The 21,780-nt window shown below is 49.0% G+C and overlaps 1 protein-coding gene across 1 annotated transcript in view; it reads right to left on the bottom strand.

Annotated features, from left to right (window-relative positions):
• Positions 1-3,829: 3,829 nt before the first annotated feature.
• The window catches only part of TMEM184B (transmembrane protein 184B), a 38,965-nt gene continuing 21,014 nt past the window's right edge, over positions 3,830-21,780 (bottom strand). The window contains 8 exon segments of the mRNA XM_034776649.1: positions 3,830-5,574; positions 7,782-7,976; positions 9,117-9,286; positions 9,649-9,740; positions 13,414-13,489; positions 14,121-14,167; positions 14,170-14,213; positions 18,577-18,742. Of these exon segments, the coding sequence (XP_034632540.1) occupies positions 5,333-5,574; positions 7,782-7,976; positions 9,117-9,286; positions 9,649-9,740; positions 13,414-13,489; positions 14,121-14,167; positions 14,170-14,213; positions 18,577-18,742 (1,032 nt within the window). The 3' untranslated portion in view covers positions 3,830-5,332.

The following is a 21,780-nucleotide window of genomic DNA, read 5'->3' as shown; positions in this document are numbered from 1 at the left end:
TTTTCCTAATGTCCAACCTACACCTCTCTTGCTGCAGGTTAAGCCAATTGCTTCTTGTCCTATCCTCAGAGATTAAAGAGAACAATTTTTCACCCTCCTCCTTTTAACAACCTTTTATGTACTTGAAAACTGTTATTACGTCCCCTCAGTCTTCTCTTCTCCAGACTAAACAAACCCAGTTTTTTTTCAATCTTCCCTCATAGGTCATGTTTTCTAGACCTTTAATCATTTTTGTTGCTCTTCTCTGGACTTTCTCCAATTTGTTCACATCTTTCCTTGGACACAATACTCCAGTTGAAGCCTAATCAGTGTGGAGTACAGCAGAAGAATTATTTGTGTCTTGCTTACAACACTCCTGCTAATACATCCTACGTTTACTTTTTTTTTTGCAATAGCGTTACACTGTTCACTCATATTTAGCTTGTGATCCACTATGGCCCCCAGATCCCTTTCCACAGTACTTCTTCCTAGGCAGTCATTTCCCATTTTATAGGTGTGCAATTGATTGTTCCTTCCTAAATGGAGTACGATGCATTTGTCCTTATTGAATTTCAACCTATTTACTTCAGATCATTTCTCCAGTTTGTCCAGATCATTTTGAATTTTAATCCTATCCTCCAAAACACTTGCAACCCCTCCCAGCTTGGTGGTCTGCAAACTTTTTAAGTGTACTCTCTATGCCATTATCTAAATCATTAATGAAGATATTGAACAGAACCAGAGCAGGACCGATCCCTGCGTGACCCCACTTGATATGCCCTTCCAGCTTGACTGTGAACCACTGATAACTACTCTCTGGGAATGGTTGTTCAATCAGTTATGCACCCACCTTATAGCAGCTCTATCTAGGTTGTATTTCCCCTAGTTTATGAGAAGGTCATACGAGACAGTACCAAAAGCCTTACTAAAGTCAAGATATACCACATCTACCACTTCCCCCCTAACCAAAAGGCTCATTACCCTGTCAAAGAAAGCTATTAGGTTGGTTTGACATGATTTGTTCTTAACAAATCCATGCTGACATGTCCACTAATTTTGGGTGCCAGGCCCTGGCAGCATGATTCTCAGAAGGACTGACCTCCTGCAGCCCCCAATGCCTTAAATAGGACTTGTGGATGCTCAGGATCTCTGAAAATCAGATTCCACCTGTCTCACATTGGGCACCCAAAATTAGGGTCCATTTTTGTTCCAAACAATTTGCCCAAGGAACCACCAGTCTCAGTGGCAGAGCCAGGAATAGAAAGCAGGTCTTCTGCCATCCAGCCCTGTGTTCAGCTTACTGAGGTACCGCTACTCTTCAGCGCTTGTGTTTAGCCACACATATCCCCATCACATCTGAGTGCTGCCAGGAGGAAGCGGAGATGGATGGATGCAGACAGTAGTGAAGAGCTTTTGTCTTGCAAAGGAGACTGACAGAATAGGAACTACTGACTGAGGCCATGTCTACATCAGAGAGCTTACAGCTGTACTGATGCAAGATCGCTTGTGTAGCCACTCTATGCCGGCGGGAGAGAGCTCTCCCGTCGACATAATAAAATTACTTCCACGAGTGGCGGTAACTATGTCAGTGGGAGCAGCTCTCCTGTCGCCATAGCACTGTCCACACTGGTGCGTCTATCAGTGTAACTTATGTCGCCCGGGGTGTGTTTTTTTCCCCACAACCCCAGAGCGACAAGTTATACCAACAAAAGCAGTAGCGCAGACATGGCCTGAGGGGCTCGGGCCCCTGCGAGGGGCAAAAAGAGGTCACAAGATCAGGACAGGGAATGAAGGGGGGGATGGGGGGACCCCACACACCATGAGGCAGAGGCAGTTTAAGTACAATCTATATTATCTATATATTTTTATTTGTCATTGCATTTGCTTGTTTCTGCAGAGTATAACATCACAAAGACCAAAATAGAGAGCGACTTGTTGCTGAGCTCACATCAGTTATACACGATAAGTACAAAACTAGGTGACTCTGTTTTATTTATCATACATTTTTTTTCCAGTCATTTATATACAAAGAACTACTCTATATGGAAAAATAATAAACAAATTCCATGGGTATGTTACATGGTAAAAAAGGGAAGGGGAGAGAGAGAGAGAGAGCAGGAGAGGGAGAGGGCAGCATTGAGGGCCTACTGGTGGCACTGGCCTGGGTGCTAGGGTTCTGGGCTACCATTAGCCTAGACCTCCAGCACTGAGTTTTATTGAGTATTTGTTTCTTATTAGCCAGCCAGTCATTGTCACGTTCTGGCACTTGCCCGTCTTGAAGGAGAGCAGCAAGCTTTGCAGAGAGGTTTTTGTATGGTGCTAAAAACAGATATATGGCAGCTGGCTGTGATGCAGCTCTAGTGTCTACCAGATTTCTTTGTTTCTCCAAAGGCGGCTAGTGCCAAAAGGGTTATACTTGAAACCACTAAGCACAGGAAGCTTCAAAAATATCCAGATCCTACACACAGCATATGCAGCATCCGCTTTAAAATAAAACAAAATAAAAAACCACCTGTCCCCAAAGCTGGAACATCTCAGGGTCAAGGGCACCGCCCCAGGCCACTCCAAGCTTCAGCCATCTCACTTGACCCGAGGGAGGGACATCAGGAGACTCCCCACAAATAAATTAAAATGGGATGGGAGGTTGGGGACACGTGGCAGCTGGAAATACTGGGACCGGACAGCCCCACAGAAACAGAGGAGGGGACGTGTGCGCCCAAAAGAGTTAATATAAAATATGTAATGAGAGAGACAAGGGGTGATTGTGAAACGAAGGTCGTTGGAAGGAAGGCCCATGTGAACTTCAGCCCTGCATCACAAAAGGATTGCAGGTGGAGAAAGGCCTGATAATTAGTGGGTGTTTTGTTTCAGTTTAGCAATGACTGATTTAAAAAAAAAAAAAAAAAAAAAAAAGCAGCACACTATATTGCATGGGACTAAAGGGTGAGGGGAACCCAGTAATTACAGAAGCCCGTTTGCTTTTAGACCTCCTGCTCCCATCTCCCACCCCCTCAGAGAACCCACCCACCCACCTCCCATTGTCCCCAGACCCTTTGGCAGCTTTGAAGTAGGGGAGCGGAAGGTGTTGCACTGAACAGACCCACCTCTCCTCTAGTATATTCTCAATAGCAAAAAGTGGAGAGCAAAACACCCCGCATTGACATCCCAAGGAGAAATGGGCTCGCCTCCAGCCCCCATCCATTCTTCCCCAACCAGACAGGCCTCTGAATAGGTCATTTCTGAGGGTGCTGCTGGGATCTTTGCTTGTGAAAATTAAGGCACAGACAAGAAAGGGAAGCCACATGCAAAAGAAGTCAAGCCCTAGCTCCTCCCATCAGGCCTCCCCAGCTGAGGGGCTAGACACACCGTGACAGAGCTTGCTGACCCCAACTAGCCAAGGGGCCTTAAGCCATAATAGCAGCTTAGAACTGGTCCTAGCGATGGGGGAAGGAATGAACAGAGGCCCAGCTGGGAGGAAAGCAGCAGCTTAATGTTAACCTCCTGGTTTCAGTTCCCTTTCAGTGGGTTGTTTTAATGCAGGCACATGTAACCACAACAGCAGGGAAGTCCAATAAGATGCATTTCTTGGTGCCTGGCAAGATTTTTGATTCTTCCGGGGGACTTTTTATCCTCACTCTGCTGGGCCTCTAAGGCCAAATTCACAGCCCACTGAAGTTAATGGAAAGAATCTCATTGACTTCAGCAACAAAGTGTCCTGTGGCACCTTACAGACTAACAGACGTATTGGAGCATAAGCTTTCGTGGGTGAATACCCACTTCGTCAGACATGTGTTTGACGAAGTGGGTATTCACCCACGAAAGCTTATGCTCCAATATGTCTGTTAGTCTGTAAGGTGCCACAGGACACTTTGTTGCTTTTTACAGATCCAGACTAACACGGCTACCCCTCTGATCATTGACTTCAGTGGCCTTTGGCTCAAGCCTTTACTGCATCAGTTATGACAGGGATTATAGCATGTGCAGTGGCAGCTCCACCCTGGGGTGGGGTGGGGGGGGGATCATGGGAAAACCCAGATGCATGACAGACTGGCCGCAATGTGTAAACAACTCCAACCGGCCCAGTTAAGCCCTGAACAACAAAGAGGAAGATGAGGAGGGAGTATTTAACATCCCATCCTAGCAGCAACATGCCTTCAATTCACAAGGCAAATCAATGGATAAGATTGGCAGAAGGCTATCTGTAAGAAGAGTGGGGAAGGTGCATGTTCTGAAATTTAACTGGAAGATACAGCTCTGGAAGGGAGAGATGGGGTATCTAAGAGAGAGACTGTTCAGAGTTAAAATGTCCCCACTGCACAGAAATCCAAGAGGAGGAAATGAAGGTCCAGAATTCTGCAAATGAATATATATTAACTTCTAACCACAAGTATTTAACTTCAGTTACTGATTATGGCTGGTGCTAAGATTCACTAGTAGGGACAGCCAGACACTCCAAGGAGGAATCCTGCTCCTATAATGCAGGAGAGAGACGGGAAGCTGACCTCCACGCAATCATAAAACCCCTCACCTACAAAGGGAAAAAATGGTTCAAATCAGCCCACCCTGCAGGACTTTACTCGATCACCAGTGGGGGTCAGGAGGAAATCTCTCTCTCCACCCACACCTCTAAAGTACAATATTGCATAATCAGGTGAACTGGGGGATGGGAGGGGTTCCCTTCTGAGGCCTCCAACTGTGGCCACAGAGAACACAGAAGCAGATAGGACTGATGGTCTGATAAGGTCATCAGGAACTCATACAAGTGTGTCTCTATCACACTGCCCAAAGGGTACAGAGAAATTAATATTGAGGAGCTAGTAGAGAGGGGAACAAGTGGGGCAGGTTGTGTCCTCATCAACTACTACGGAAAACGGAGCACAAAGTAATTTAGTTGTTCAGCTAGAAAGCAAGCTTTTTGGCCACTTATTCCAGCCAATCATGTTCCACAAAGCTTGCTTGGTGGTGGGAGGATATGACCTCACAACCCTCCCCACACTCCACAAAAAAGAAAACAAAACAGGGTCCACTCTTTCCTAGGGCTCTGCTTCCCCTTCACCACATGTGTTTGATGCTTTATAAATGGTTATTTGTGAAGGGGAAAAAACCTGGTCCAGTTGATCTTTGCTTTAGAAAATGGTTTGAGAGAATGAAATCCCAGCCAACCCCCGCCCTCCCCGAGTCATGACACTCACACCCACAAAAGCTACTGGGAAGTGCCCAATTCTGCACTGAGCACCATTCAGGAAGTGACATGACTTCTGATTCTGGTTCAATAAATAAAAGGAAGGTTCCAGGCTGTGCTGGGGTTGTTACAGCCATTGGCCTCGGAGGAACTCTGGGGAGGGGACCTCTCTTAGAACTCATCGTCGGAGCTCAGCAGAAGGGTCTTCTCATTGTCCCGGGCACCCGAGCAGCTGTGGGAGCGCGAAATGATATGGCTGCCATTGCGCCAGGGTGGGCCATGCTCCAGCGTTGACTGCTGGGTGTACTGCTGGTAAGCGGGGGAGAAGTTGTGGATAGCGTCCTGGACGATGTCATGAGGGTTCATGGTCTCCTTGAGGCTGCTGGAGATGCTCTTCATGGGGGCGCAGCGACCTGCCAGGCAAGATGGGAGAGCGCAGTGAGAAAGACAAAGCCTTAAAAATCAGAGAAGGGAATTTTCACACAGTGACCCACAGCCCCGGACACCCTAGCACCTTTTTCACAGGCTGCCTTCAAATGGCTTCAAAAGAAGTGCCGTAAAAATAGTACAAGCTTTCAGGGGCACACCCCCAGCATTTGGAAGAGGACTGGTCACAACTGGCCAAGCAATTCCACTTCAAAACAGCAGACTGGAGACATGCAGTAGGAATGGGCCGCACACAAATTGCTGACAATCCCACCCTGCATCCTCACCCTGGCTGGTGGGGTGTGTGATCGCAAGGCACAGATTGAGAAGCATTTCTGTAAGGGATTTGGAGAAGGCACAAAAGAGCAAGAGGAAGGTTCTAGGAATTCGGGGGAAATATGGGGCTTGCATTCATTAGGAAGGACAGTGGCTGCAGACAGGACTGAGGGGTTCACCACTGTGATGGGTGGCAGAAAACGTTTACAAAGAGAAGGGAGATGGGAAGCTAGGAAGGAAGGGAGGGAGAAAGCAACAGAGACGGGCCCTCTGCATGGGGCTAGGGATGTGTGTGTCTCACACAGCAGCAGTGAGGGATGCTGCAGCTGGGCCAACTCCATACGGGAGTCAGTCAGGCCTGACGGATGCGAGGAAATTACAGGGTGCAAGACAGAGAGGTACAGAGCCTCCTATCTTGGAATGCTACGAATCCCATTCCTCTCTGAACTGACAGGGGCATCAGTACCCACATGAGCTTCTGAATTTGCTCCCTGCTCCAAAGAATGAACTCCCCAAACCATCAAAGAATGCAGCTTATTTTTGGCGATAAAAGGGGGACTGTCTCACAGGTGATGCTGATTGCTTCAATATACACGGCCCCACGCCCACCCTTAGACCTGTGTACAGAGAGCATGGTGTTCTTCATATGGCCCATGGTTTTAGCTAGACCTAAAACAATTAAGTGTTTCAACGCAACTGATAAGACTCTCAACCTGCTAGCCCCACAAAAGGCACTCCAGGCTATGAAGTTATGCCACTGCCCTGTTAGACGACCTAGGATACGGGAACTCTCGAGGAGCTCCACTGAGGAAGGCAAGTTCCAAACACGGGATGGCAGCAGGAATCTGCCAGCTAGTGCTTCGTAGGGAAGGGTTAGGAGGTGGGAAACCAGTCTGGACAGTATCCCGGTTAAGAGCGACTGAAGAATACACAGAGAACACAGCACCTACCGTATGGCCCATATGATGGAACGGCTGCGTCAGAAACCAGTAGCCAAAGCAAGGGAGACAAAGAGAGAAAGGAAAAAGAGAGAGAGAGAGAGAGATAGAAAGATGGGAAATAACAGGCTGAACAAGCAAGTAATTCTCAGACCCGCCACCAAAACATCCCCGCAGTGCTGGGTAGCAATTTAACCATCCGTTTAACACATGCAGACTCTATGGCTGAGGGAGGGCAGGATCCCTCTAATTTCCACCACAAAGCCCCCTATTGTTGGAGTGACCGGTCCTTCCAGAGCCTCTAGGCTTGCTGGGATGGAGTGGTCGTGCCATGACCTTTGCATGCCATCTGTGCATGATGCGGATCCCATCTCTAAAGGGAAGGAAGCCACACCCCTTTATTTAGGGAAGGAGGGAAAAACACCATGACAGACTGGTACGGCGGTGGGCACGAGAATATCCTCTCTTCACTGGCCAGCTTCCAAGTCCCTCTGCTGATGTTCTTCCTTTTCCCAAGAGCAGGGTCTCTGACCCCTCTGTCCTCAGAATACCTCTGCAGGAAGATCCCCCTCCCTCATGCCAAGGGCACACACTTCCATCTCCCTCAGTTTGAGGGAAACAGGAGCTTCCTCTGACCTCTCCCCCGACTCCTTTGGGTCTGCTGCCCAACCTGAACATGTGGTGTTCCCCCACAGAGGGACACAGGAAAGAGGCCACTAAGTCTCCTGTCAGAGGATGGCAAATTCTTACAGGCCTGAAGTCTCTAGCAAGCTGTTCTGGTTGGAGTACTGGGGAATTGAAAAGGAAACATTGAAAAATCAAACTGTGTTCTGCCCTGTAGGGCCCTTGCACACAGTGTCTGTGCAAACGTAAGTGGAGAGAGAACGCTTTCCTGAGTATCCAGATTGGGAGCCTAGGACCCAATAAACCAGCTACACCAAAGTGTACGCATGCCCTCCCATGGAGGCTGGCTCCTGTACCTTGTGCGTCAAGTCGCTTGTCTGCATAGACCTTATAGGTGAAGGCATGGCGCAGGGCAAGGGCTGCGAAGAACATCTCCACGCAGATGATGAAGTCCTGGTAGCCGGCGGCCACAGTACCTTCGCCCACAGACACGTTGGCCGAATGGATCTTGGGAATGGCACCACACTTCTCAAGAATAGCCAGCAGCATCCCTAAGCAGGGCAACAGATTCAAACACAAGTGAGGGGGGAAAAAAAGGTTGACCTCACAACTCCCCACAGAATGAGCATGGCCAATTGTCTGTGCACATGTCCAGGCAAACCCGTTTAACAAAACGACTGCTAAAGGAAGTTAGCTGGATGCTCCCATCCATCCTGTCAGCGGCGGCTCCAGGCACCAGCGCTCCAAGCGCGTGCCTGGGGTGGCATCTGCAGGGGGTGCCCTGCCGGTCCCTGCGAGGGCGGCAGTCAGGCTGCCTTTGGCGGCATGCCTGCGGGAGGTCCGCGAGTCCCGCGGATTCAGCAGCAATTTGGTGGCGGGTACGCCGAAGCCGCGGGACCGGGGACCTCCCACAGGCATGCCGCTAAAGGCAGCCTGCCTGCTGTGCTTGGGGCGGCAAAAAAGCTGGAGCCGCCCCTGCATCCTATTTTGTAGTACAAGGGAAAAGCAGCACCTTGTGAAATTAAATAGCAACAAATGTGAGCACAGATAGCACTTAAATAGGAACATTTTTCTAATCACCACGTATAAACGAATCGCACAAGTATTGGGCAAGTACATGAATTTGAGTTTTCTACTTTCTCTGTAGCATGTGACAACGTTGCTAATGCCATAGCAATATAGTGGACTACACAGACTAAGATCAAGCGTAGTATCTGTTCTGATGGAGTAGCTCCTTATTTCTATGCACCTTGCCCATATCCATTGGGGGTTCTGCAGCTACATTACATGTGTTTCAGTTGATGTGTCATTTAGCAAAAAGGTATATGAGCTTGTGACTGAAGATTTGTTGATAATCTTTAAAAGAGACCCATCATTTCAGGTTTGTCACTTTAAACAATACAATTGCAGTATGCAAATAAACTCATGCCAGCTGCATCTTGCCACTGGCAGAGCTGCCCAAGGCCACCATGAAACAAGCAGCTGGTTTGTGAGGCAGGTGTGTGTCAAGGACAGGGGCGGAGGAATAAAGATGACAAAGGGGGAGAGAGCTTTTCCTGGGATGAACAACCACGTACTAAAAGGATCACAAGAGAGAGACTTGGTGGCTACTCAACACTTGTTCCATCAGCTTTTACTTCCCCGGAGCCTTTCTAATGAGTTCTGCAGGCTAGGGAGAGGAGGTGCCTCACCTTGCCAGAAGGACAGGAAGATGACGGACTTGACCATGAAGAACTTGAGAACAGGGCTGTAGGGGCTGAGCAGCTCGCGTGTGGCAAAGTAGAAGAGGAAGAGGGCGTAGAGCGCCAGGCTGACTGAAATATTGTAGATGATCGTCACATAGAGGTAGCCACGGGTGACACTGAAATGAGAGGAAACACAAACCCTCTGCAGCTCACAAATATCCTCCATCCCTTGCCTCTTCGAGACAAGGGGACAACATTCCTTTCCCCTCTGGCACCCCCACTCAACCCCTTCCCTGAGGTAACATGAAACCCGTCGGCTCCGCTCTCACATGCCTCCTTTCCCTTCCACGCTGCCCTCCCTCTTCTCATGCACAGCCCAAGAGCCCCCTTTCTCCACACTCCCTCTCCCCACCAGGACTCTGTGCAGTCACTCAGGGCCCAGGCAGCCAGGCCCTTTCCTTCACAAACGCATGGAACATCAGGCCTGTGAGAGGCTTGCTTGCTGGAGAAATCCCATGACACTAAACAGTTTGCTTACTCGAAGTCACCGTCCCGGTACTTGCCAAAGGCCTGGAGGATGACTGTGCTGATCGCCATAAGGGGCTTCACCACACAGAACTGCAGGGTGGCCTAAGGGAAAGAGGAATGAGATGGAGAAGGAGAAAGAACAAGTGCCACACACACACACACGCAGGCTTTGATCCAGGGGCAAGCAATACCATGCATCAGTCACCATCAGAGCAGTTCAACAGCATAGTGTGGTTCCAGTCCTAACAATTACACTGGTCCCACTGGTCCTTAACTGCAGTTCTCTGGGAGTAGAAGATGAGAAAGATTCATATCGTGTGCGTCCATCTGACTGCCCCTCCTCCACCACAAGAGGCGAAGCCCACCCCTGGGCTGGAGGTGGCAAGAGACTGCTCAATGACAGAGTCGGTTCAGAGGCTGGGTTGCAGTAGAGGTAGGGAGACCACCCATCCTGTATTTTAAGTGAAGGTCTTTAACTGGGGCCTAATGTTCTGTGACCAAGTCCAGTGAGGAGCTATTGAGAAACGTTTGATCAGATAAAATGCACGTTTCCAGGCAATAACCACACATGATCCTACCCTGGGGCATGGTACACACATGATTCTGTAAAATGAACAAAACATTATGGAATGGTGTCCTGGGATATGGGTGAGGAGAGGAAGAAAGGACTCTGGTCCATATTTTTCGTCACCATATTCTCTGTGTGCTTGCAATGCAGGTGGTCACCTTACATGGGAGAAAAGAGGAAACAACTCCAGACTCTTCTTAGAAAGGGATATCTCGGCAAATTAAACTGCGTAAGGTGGTTTCAGATACCACAGTGACGAGTGCTGTCTAAACGCCTAGCTAGGTTAGATCCATTCTGCTTTCACTTGCATGAGCTTAGAGTCAGTCTAGAAGGGAGAATCGCCCTGGAGGCTCTCTAGGACTTGACAGCAGTTGTGTCTGCTCCATCATGCGTCCCAGCACTGAGCATGGCCTCAACTTCCACCCCCTCACGATTCCCTCCCACCCCAAACCTCAGCAGTAAGAAACATTTAACTTTGGGGAGAGAGACGAAGCTGAACTTCATAAAGGTCAGAGGTGGGGGGAAAGGGGGAAGACCCTAAAATTTTAACTGGAGTCTCCCTAAAGCAGATCAGGTAAGAGTTTTGCAAGGTGCTGAGGGGGGGTAGAAGGAAGGTAAAACCAAAGGGAAGGTTGCTGACGGTAAGACACAATTTGCTAGTGGTCATAAGACTTCAAGGAGATAAAAAAAATCCAACACAAGCCAGTAGGTGAGTCACCAAGATGAGAATTGAATAAGGTCAAGCTAATTGGTAAACAACAACTCTGAGCTTCCTCCCCCTCCAGTCCAGGGATTGTTTAACTATTTCCCTGCAATCCAAACCACACATTTTTGTTTTTAGGCACTTCCTGGGGAAGAAAGCATTAAGACATATGGGAAATGCACTGAGGGCACATGACCCAGACATCATGAAGGTCACTGGGCACAAGTCGGGAAAGAACCTCTGCGTAATACCCTGCTGTGGAGATAAGTGTCTGCCCAGGCTTTTAGACCACACCCGCCGCTGTGGCCTCTGAGGGGATCCACAATGCAACAGAAAATCCACAGCACCAAGTCTCAGAGGCCAGGTCAATTGACTTAGACTAACAGGACTCAGGCTGCGGCGCTAAAAATTGCAGTGTAGACATTTGGACTCAGGCTGGAGCCCAGGCTCAAACTCCATAAGGGGGGTGGGTCTCAGAGCCTGGGCTCCAGACCAAATGACTACACTGCAGTTTTTAGCCCCACAGCCCAAACCCCACGAACCGGTCAGCTGCATCTGTGCCACGGGTCTTTTATTGCAGCGTAGATGTACCCTGAGTGCCCAAGATACACATGGCCAATACAGACAGATACAGCAGACGCCTGTCTGAGAACAGCCCAGTTCAAGAGAGGGGAAGGGAGGGATAGTTGCTTGCTGAAGAGGCCTTCAGCACTAACAAGGCTGATGAGACCCGACAGGGTGACACCACTACCAGACAGGCTCAGGGTGGGGCCGAGGATGGCCAAGGTGTTCCTTTTAACAGGGTTTCCCTCAGTGGGTCATCATGGAGAAAAACTGGGCAGTCAAGTGGCCCTGGAAGTTTTCCCTGCTCCCCAGTACTGGAATCCCAAGGAGGTCCCAGAGGCTGGGCTTGGTGCCACAGATTGCCCATTGAACTGTCGTCAGCCCAACTTCCACGGAGTGAGAGGGAAGTGCCTCACATCCCTCTGGCAGGCTAGAAAGCAGTGCTAGCAGTTTGCAAAGGGCAGCTGCATCTGGAAGAATGGTTACCACGATGCAGGGAAGTGAGGGAGCCTAGAAAAATATCCATTTAAGACGGAATTGTCAAACACTCAGCCTGCTTGATCGATTTGTGGAACCTGCACAACATACTCAGAGTTCGCAGAATTTCAGCCTGCATTAAAACAAAACAAAAAGTTGCTAGTCCTCCTGGTTGAGAAGAAAACCTTCCAAATATGAACTGAGTGTTACCCACGTAGTGATGTCGGCCTAAGTCTGAAGATGGTCTGAAACAACAGCGCTGAGAGGGGTGAACCACCCTATGCCCTGTTAATCTCACTGGGGTGTTACTCGAAAGCCAGCTGACGACACTTTAAATGTCAACATTAGCTATTTCATTGCTCATAATTGTAAGAGAGAATGGGGTGGGAGTGAAGCCCAGGTGAGGAAGGAATTAGGAGTTCCTTAGGGAAGGGAAAAACAGAGGGAAGAATGGAAATACATAAAGGCAGGCAAGAGGGAGAGAAACAAATAAAGGAGGATAAGGAACGAAGCAACAGCCACAGTCCTAAAGATCACTACGCTTCCCAGGGAGTAATGCTGAATGCGATAGTCCGGCTGTTTTCACTCTTTATCTCAATGCAAACTTTTCATTGAGCTCAGATGGAGCTCTGGTGCAGAGTGAGGGCAGCAAATGGGCCTAAATTCATAGTAAGACCCAAAGACTATAATTAAAAATGGAATTCGGCCCTTTTTCAGAGAATGAAAGCAACACCCCAATCTAACCAAACCTGTTTCAGTCACTATCTACAGAGAGATCCTGCATGTCACTCTCAGCAGCTTAGCAAATCTCTACCTTTACTGCTACCTTGTGGCAGTCAGCAGTGACAGCCTCCTGGACCCCATGACCAAACACATGACCGGATTTGTCGTCATTTAGATTTCTCTCTCTTCCTGACATACCCACTTCATCATGAAACCCCCCCCCCCCCCCCCGCCGAAGTGAGCAATATGCTGGAGAAGTTCCTCCTGCAAAGTGGTGTGTCACAATGATCAGACTCCATACTCCCACTCCTAACCACACTGGCAAAGCTGGGAACTCAAGAGACACTTACACAACTACTGGGGTTGTCTGGGACCCACGTTCTCATAGGGGATCTGGGACCTGCCCATCCCAGGAGGGGAAGAGGAAACAAACATCAGTTCCTAGGGACTCCTGGGGTTTGGAGTGGATCCTGTAGAGAAGACAGGTCATTTCCCTTGCTAACCGCCTTTCTAGTTTTTGGGTGGGCAGAGCAACATGGTATATCTGCTTCAGCGCTATTACAACATGATAACAGATTTATTCTCGCCCACTAAGCTATGTGCCTTTCTCAGCTCGATCTCATAAATCCACTGAACAGAGGTTGGTCCAAAGGAGCCCTCATCTCAGAAACTCCATGGGCCAGGCATTACTGCCTCCTCTCCTGCTTTTTGCACACAGACCAGCTTTCTTCAGCCCGTACCTGTTTGCAGAACCTCAGGAATCCGATGGAATACGTCTTCCCCCACAGGCAGCAAGTCCCATACATGCAACTGGACCTGAAAATGCAACACAGCAGGACAGCCAGAGAAAGAGGAGTCAGAGGGCAGAGCTCAGGATATGGCAAGCAGTGAGATGCAGGCCCTTGCCTGCCCATCTCCTCCCCATGAAAATATAAGATTCTTGCTTTCACCAGGCCTAATTAGTCATCACCATAGCGACAACAGCCTTAGTCTCCTTCAGAGATGCAGACACGAACAGAGGTGTGGTCTTGCACTCCTCTCTCTGCCCCCCAAAACCGATTTTTGGCAGGGAAGTTGTTGGCTAGCATGGTCTGGCACTAGAAAAGGAGAGCAGGCAGCCACAACCAGCATAGGCTAGGGAAAGGAAACACATACTGGGGGGAGGGGAGAAGAAACTACAGGGGAGCCAGGTGAACATGAAAGCTCTACATAGGTAGGCTCAGTTCACACGTGATGATCTGAATGGCCTCATCCAGCGTGAGTGGATGCTTGTAAATCCATTTGAGTCCTGTGTGTAATGAGCTAGGTGGTATCATCTGATCCAGTTCCAGGGTACACTTATTGCACCACACAGTTTCCAGTGGCAGGGGTTAAAACAAATCCTGTGATACAGAAGCCCCCAGGGAAGGATGGACGAGAGTGCTGTAAATAGACTTGGAGTACTCACTCGATAGATTTCCCTCTGATCTCGGACATGATGGAGCTCTCCCCCCCCCAAGGTACTCATAGCAGAGGCTGAGGAAGTTGTAGATTACAAAGGCTGCAAAGACAGATTAACCAGATCAAAATCATGATGCCCACTGAACGGGGACAAGCAGCTGGGGTGCAGGGGAGAAGCAAAACCAGCAGTAATGACAATCTGTGCAGCGCCTTTCATTCTGAGAATCCCAGACTGTTTTTACAGGGTGCACTCCTCCTCCTGCTTCAGCAGTTACATGGCACTCTGCGTCGACCCGGCAGGGCACCAAAGCTAATGCCCCTACTCTTCCCAAAAGTGTCATGGGACTTTTAGCCACCACCACTCTGGTCAAGGCCTCTGTTTTACATCTCTGTAAGATGTTCTTCCCCGACGCACAGCGCTCCTTAGGACTATTCTGGGGCATTAGCCCCTAGTACTCACTCAAATGGTAAAGCATCCCTAATGAATCATCCATCTCACTTCTTTCCGCACCCTCCACTCACCTTTGAGGTCTCTAAACCAAGGCTACGATTTTGTTACAGAAGTCATGGAAACCACGGAATCTGTGACTTCCAAAGCCCTTCATGACTTCAGCCCCTGGTGGCTGGGGAGACCCCCACAGCTCCCTGCCACCACAGACGGCAAGGGAACCCTGGAGCTCTGAGCCCCCATGAGTGGTGGGGACCCCCAGAGATCCCAGCCGGCCTCCACAGCTGCCCAGTGGCTTCACATTTTGTCATGGATATTTTTAGTAAAAGTCAGGGACAGGTCACGGGCTTCCGTGAATTTTTCTTTCTTACCCGTAACCCATCCGTGATTTTTACTAAAATATCCATGACAAAATCTTAGCCTTACAAATGAGGACCTACCCTGTTAGCTTAGGACAGCTGATGAACAAACAGTCTCTCTATGTGATCTAACTGCGGGCACTCCCCCCGCTCCCCACAGGGAGACCCAAAGAAATGGAGGGGTGATCTGGTGACTGAAACTGGCAATCATTAGAATCTGCAGTCTGCCTATTATTCTCCACAGAAAGTTGTAATATTTTTCACTAACTGGGGAGATGAGTAAGGGCTTTACATCACCCACCAGGATGCATCCTCCATGCAGTACATTTGCTCCTTCTTCCGGATCACCCCTTACATGAGGAATGCTCTCCCCTCTTCAAGACTCACCTCCGCTGACACCTACACTATATTGCCAACTGAAAACAGCCAAGTGAATGGCGGGGGTGGTGCCAGCCTCTTCCTTGCCATGGAGGTTCCGCCTTTCTCTGTGGCCCCGCCCCTTCTCCTCCTCCCCCCACAGTTCTCCCCTCCGGGCAGACCAGAAGCCAGAGCTGGGCAGTCTGCGGTGCAGGCCGTTTGCAGGCGGCAAGAGCCTCCCAGGTAGGGGAAGCAGCTCTGGGGCGGACAGAGCCCTCTGGCACTTGGGGAGCAGCAACTGTGGGGGGCAGTGCCCCTGGAGCCTGGATCAGTGCAGGTCAGTCTGGGCTGCTGTGGGGAGCCCCAGCCCATCCATCTGCCCTGTGTGGCACCCCCCGGCGGGTGGGGACACGGGCTGGGAGCTGCTCTCAGGCACCCCTGCCCCCCACCCAGGCTTACTTCTCCACTGCTGCAACAGCTGGGTGCCCGGCTGCCAGTCTCTCTGCTTTGCCTTCAGAGCTAGGCAGCCAGAGAGTGGCAGCTGCTACAGGGTGGCTACAGGGGGGCTAAGGCAAATGTTGGGGTGGCTATAGCCCCCGCATGCCCCCTCGGCACCGCCCCATGAATGGCTGGTAGGGACTTTCATTTATCATAGATAATGTAATAAATGACAAGCATTTAGCAATGCACATGGCTAGCCTATGTTAGCCCGTTCTCATTGCCGTTTCCCTTATTCTAGTCCTCCCACCTCTCTCCTACTGTTACAGCCACTCTTGTATCCTGATTTAAATTAGACTATGAGCTCCCTGGGGCAGGGTCTGTCCTACTCTATGTTTGTACAGCACCTAACACAAGGGGCCCAGATCCTGATTGTATTACGGTAACATCAACATGCCTTGAGGAAATAATAAACTCAGGAGAGAGACACCGTACCCAAGGGAATTTCAAGACAAGAACAAAACAAAATCAAATGCATAAGGCCAAGAATCTGTCCTCAACAAGGAGCTGGATAGCAGACATCAAAGAGGTTATCCCACTTGAAAAGACATCCATGATCGGAGACAGTTCATGGACTTTCACCTCCCCTGGGCCCTTGTAATCACCCAACTATGCCCTTACACAAAGGGACACAGATCCCATGAAGAAACACCCCCCCAAAAATCTAACCACAGGATTAGACACAACGTAAGCACTTCCAGACATTTTTAGCACAACAGAATAGTACTGTGCATAAATGGCTATGGTCTACCTGCTTCTATTTATACAATAAGGCAAACTTGTATTCCACCTGTAATCCTGGTTATTGAACAGGCCCATTGACTAGATTTCTGTGATGGTTTGGGGTATTGGTATCAATGAAATAATCAATTAAAAAAACAACACAGAAAACATTTATTTTAAAAAACCTGTGGTAAATTACCTGGTCTGCAAACTCCCTGCATCTCCCTTAACTTTAGGCCTATGAAGGCAGCTCTCAGCTGCTGGGGGAGGAGAAGCTTAGCTTCTCATATTGTTCTCCAGTGGTGCTCTCCACTACTCTCCGAAGTGGTCACACTCACTGCAACACCAGCTGCCCATCCAAAAGCATTGGAAGGAGGTGAAATCAGAGGGAGAAGAATGGGGACATTTTCCCCCACTCTCCCTCTACAGTCCCCAAAAGAAACAAGTGCTAATTATTAAAGATGGCTGTGCTAGAATAACAGCGCTTCCCCTCCTAGCCCATATTCATCTTTGTAGTCAAAAGTACTTAGCACATCACCACAAAAGAGCACAAACTCTTATGTCACAGACTGAGGCCCCAGGGTTTCATGTGTATGGAGGCAGGATAAAAGAGCAGGACCAAAAAAAGTATACTCCACCCGCCAAAAGACACACACCACAGAGAACCACCCATGATTGGTACAACACAGATTCCAAGTTTAGTGATGGATTTTTTTATTCGTTACTATTTTTATTGTTTTCAAGTGGAGCTATTCCCCAAGAGTAAAAATCTCCACTGAACGCGAGAAAGATCTCCCTCCCACCCTCTCCAATCTCCTGTTGTTCCTGGGCATAGTTTTGAAACTGTTCAGAGAATACACAGGGACAGGGGACGCACCTCCACACAGCACAACAAGCGGGCCAAGCGGGTGAACTTTGGAACGCAGGCTGACCCCTTGAGCAGATGTTGCGATGTTTGCAAACTCCCTAGGCAAGGCGGAGGGGATAATAGCCGTTGCTAGGAGAGGAGTTTCTCAGAGTAGCAGGCTTCCTGCTAGGCCTTTACAGACAAATACAGGGAGAGAAAAAATGTCCTCTGGATTGTGTACATGAGTTTGCCATCTGCTATTGTATCTTAGTGCATTGTCACTGGTCCCTTGAGCAGATTAACTTGTGGACACACCCAGGGGCCTCTCTCCCTGCAACACAGATCTCACTAACAACAAACCCTACAAACAAGGTGCAGTTTAGTCAGGACAGACAGACACACAATAATAGTGGTCCAACAGGATATCCTGCCACAGAGTACAGCCTCTCCCAGGATGCTGTTGTGGGGCTAGGGGGGAGAGGCTCCTTTTTTGAATGGGGGTAGATTTCAGAAGTGTTTATTTCAGAGACTGACTGACTGTTTCTTTCTCAGATGCCTCAAGGGTGAGTTTTCCTTTCCTAGCCGGGTGGGTCATTATTAGAAAAGTGCAATAAATAATAGATATTTATCCTCACACCTTTCTGCCCGTAGGATCCCAAAGCACATTACAGCTCTCTCTCACACACCACTGAACCACAGTGGCTACTGTAGTGGAATGCAGCCGCCATTCTGTGCCAGGGAAATGATGCAAACAGTTACAGGATGGGAAGAGAGTAACATTGCCAACAGAAACTGCAATGGGGATTTAGGGGCCACGTGAGGAGGGGCAGAATACAACTGGCCAGCCTGAAGTCTGCTCAGGTGTTGGGGAAACCTTTGGGATCTTTAACATCGATGGGCATTCAGACCTTCCGTTTTACACCTCCTCTGAAAGAATGAATACAAGTCTGCCATGTGAGAAAATCTCTTCAGAAGCTTTGTGTCTTTCTAAACCGTATCCTAGGGCAATCCCAATATACCCTGTCACTCCTACAGCAGCCAGGAGGACAGAAGACATTGTTCCCCAGTCACTAAGCCAGGCTTCAAACCATGGTTCTAGTTCGATATCAGTACAAATTATAGCCATATGACAGAAGTACGCCCCCTCCACGCTTCCTGTCCACATGCAGGACCAGTCCCTGCGCTCCAGCCTGTAACAGAAAGCCCCCATGCTCCCCCATCCCTGCCTTACCTTCGTAGCAGTCCCGCACAGTGCCAAAGTAAACATAGTACTGGTCATTGGTGAAGAAAAGGAGGCTGAGCCATGAGTCGAAGGCGTAAATGGGCACAATGAAGAGGATCCGGACAATGTAGCGCTGCTCATTGGGGCAGCTATAACAGCGCAGATGCATGTAGATCTGAATGGGGGAAGATGGAGAACAGGATCAGTGACAATCAAACAGAGGAAAGGGTGGGACTGGATGGCCATGGGGGACTGAGAATGGAACACAGAACTCCTCACTGGAGCAGGTGATCTAACGCGGCCTTAAGACAGCAGGGATAAAAAACTGTTACTTTCTTATGGCCACTCGCAGTGGCCTGTGTGAGGTGAATTGGGGGCTGCAGTCCAGTTTCTAATGAGATGGGATTAAATTCATTTTTAGCTCATTATTACCAAGTGTGGCCTCATATTCTCTTGTTCATATTTAATTCCCAGATAATCCATCCCAAGACTCTGCTATCTCCTTTCAGGCACTTAAGATTTCCAACCCTGCAACCTCCTCTTTTCCTCAGCCGTATAGGACTGAGCACATCAGGCTGTCACCATGGTTAAGGCCCTCTTTACCTCTGAGCAGTTTTATACACTTCCCCATGACTTTTTCATGAAAGAACCCCAGAAAATTCCTTCATATAGGTTTTAAGTAGATGGAGAAGCCCCAAACCCCACTGCCTGCTGGCAAGAGTCATACTATTGCTTTAACATAAAGCCATTAAATGCCAGCCTCTTGCCCTCCTACCAGAGCAGTACAATTCACAGCTCTGAAATTGGACTCTCTACAGCGCAATAAAGTCATAAAACTTGTGCAGCCTGATAACCAATAGAACTGCAAATTCTCTAGTCACCCAGGAACATGGGCTAAGACAACTATGACGTCATAATTCTATCCACTCCCTCCAAAAATCAGGGGGTTCATTAATCATCTCAAAATTAAACTGTCACACCCTTAAAAAAAATTCTCCCCCAGAATATCCATCTTCTAACAACAAAGTTCACCTTTACCAAAAAATATACACCTAGTATGGCAACACTGAATTTGTCAACTTGAAATATACAATCAACCTTCCTTAATGGCCAGGACAAGTAAAGGACTCCAGGCAAAAGCCTGCATAAAGAAAAAGGCCTGACAGCATGTCCTGATGGTCAATGGACACAAGTTTGGTTGAACCAGCAGGGAACATGTTCTTCAGAGGCAAAAACCAGAACACACACAACAAACTAGCGTGATTTTTTCTTCTTACAATCCAGTTACACTCCTTCAAATTCCTCTCCTCCCATTCCATATCACACCCTCTCCAACATGGTTCCCACCCCTTGCACTCAACTGAAACTGATTTCACCAAAGTCTTTAAAGACCTCTTCCTAGCCAAAGCTCAAAACCAGTACAGCATCCTCATTCTCCTTAACCTGTCAGGCACCTTCAACAGTCAACCACTCTCTTCTTGAAATCGTGTCCCTTCCTTGCCCCCCTCCTGGTTCTCCTCCTACCTCTCTAATTTCTCCTTCAGTGTCCCCTCCTCATCCCCCCTTCCAGCTTTCTGTGAGGATTCCACAGGACGCTGTCCTTGGTTCCCATATCTTCTCCCTTTACACCTTGTCTATAAGCAATCTCACCCGCAAACTCAAACTGAACTAACACCTTCATAGAGACGATTCATAGATCTACCTCTCTATTGCAGACCTATCTCAGCTTCTCTCCTCATGGAAGTCTAACTGCCAGTTCAAACTCAACAGGGCTAAAAAAAAAAAAAGTTCTTCATCTTCACCCCCAATCCCTCCTTACTACCTCCTTTTTGGATGACTGCAGACACCACTACCATCCTGTCCATCGCTTGGGCCCATAACTTGGGTGTCTGTCACCTTTGACTCAGACCTCTCTCAGACCAACATCCTCACATCCAAGCTAGGTCTAAATCATGCAGATTCTTTCTGCATAACATCTCAGATACGGCCTTTCTTATCTGTCCACATGGCTACAACTCCTCCACATTCTCATAATCTCACATCTTAATTACTGCAACATCCTTTTCTCTGGTCTTGACAAATGCAATCTTCCCCTGTTCATCCATTCAGAATGCTGCTGCAAAGATCATTTTCCTAGCTCGTCACTTGGACCACATCACCCCTCTCCCTGAATCCCTCCACTGGCTCCCTCTTTTCTACCATATCAAACAAGCTATTTGTATTCACTTTTGAGGCTCTTTATGACCTATCCCGACCCCACGTATTATCTCTCATTCAGTATCAAAAGGTCAGCTCTCGCCTGCCATCAGCCCATGTCGCCAGCCTCCATCCCCCATTAAATTCTTGTTAAATTCTGAAACAAGCACCTTTGTGCACCTCACACTTGGCAGAAGCTGCCCGTGAACATTCACCAAGCTACCTTGTTATCCACCTTCAAATCCTTCCTCAAAATTCTCCTCTGCTACGATACCTATAAAATACTTGATGGTGAGACAGCTGGTGTGCTAAGACCACAGCCTGTCATACTGGCCAACATTGTCTCTTGTACTACCGTCTCGTATCTTATACTTAGAGTGTAAGCTCCTTGGGGCAGGGACCATCTCTTTGTGCTGTGTTTGCACAGCGCCTGGCACAGTGGGGTTCTGGTCCAGGGCTGGGCTCCTAGGCGCTATGATCATGCAAATAATACATAATACCTACCCACCCCCAGGGACGTCACTAGAGCCTTTCACTGTGTGCATGATCACAAGAGCATGTCAGGCAGGAAATACCATATGACAGACCAATGACACATTTAACCCAGTCCCCTGCCTCTGACATTTAGCAACACTGGATTCTGAAGAGCAGCGTTTCTCAAACTGGGGTCCCTGGCGGCACCCCAGAGGGTCCGCGGGCCTCACTGATCAAGTCCTTCCCCTCCCTCCACTCCTCTCCCTCCCTCCCAGCACCTCCTGCACGGTAAAAGTCCAGCGGTGCAGCAGGGCTAAGGCAGGTTCCCTACCTGCCCCAGCTCCACAATACTCCTGGAAGCAGCCAGCATGTCCCTCCGGGGCAAGGGGTCTCTGCGCACTGCCCCTGCCCGGAATGCCGACTCTGCAGTTCCCATTGGCCAGGAACTGTGGCCACTGGGAGCGGTGGGGTCGGTGCCTGCGGGCAGGGGCAGTGTGCGGAGACCCCTTGGCCTCCCCGCCCACCTAGGAGCCGCTGCCAGAG

Source organism: Trachemys scripta, chromosome 1 (assembly GCF_013100865.1).
Source record: "Trachemys scripta elegans isolate TJP31775 chromosome 1, CAS_Tse_1.0, whole genome shotgun sequence".
Classification (NCBI taxonomy): Eukaryota; Metazoa; Chordata; order Testudines; family Emydidae; genus Trachemys; species Trachemys scripta.
This window is presented reverse-complemented; position numbering and strand designations above follow the sequence as displayed.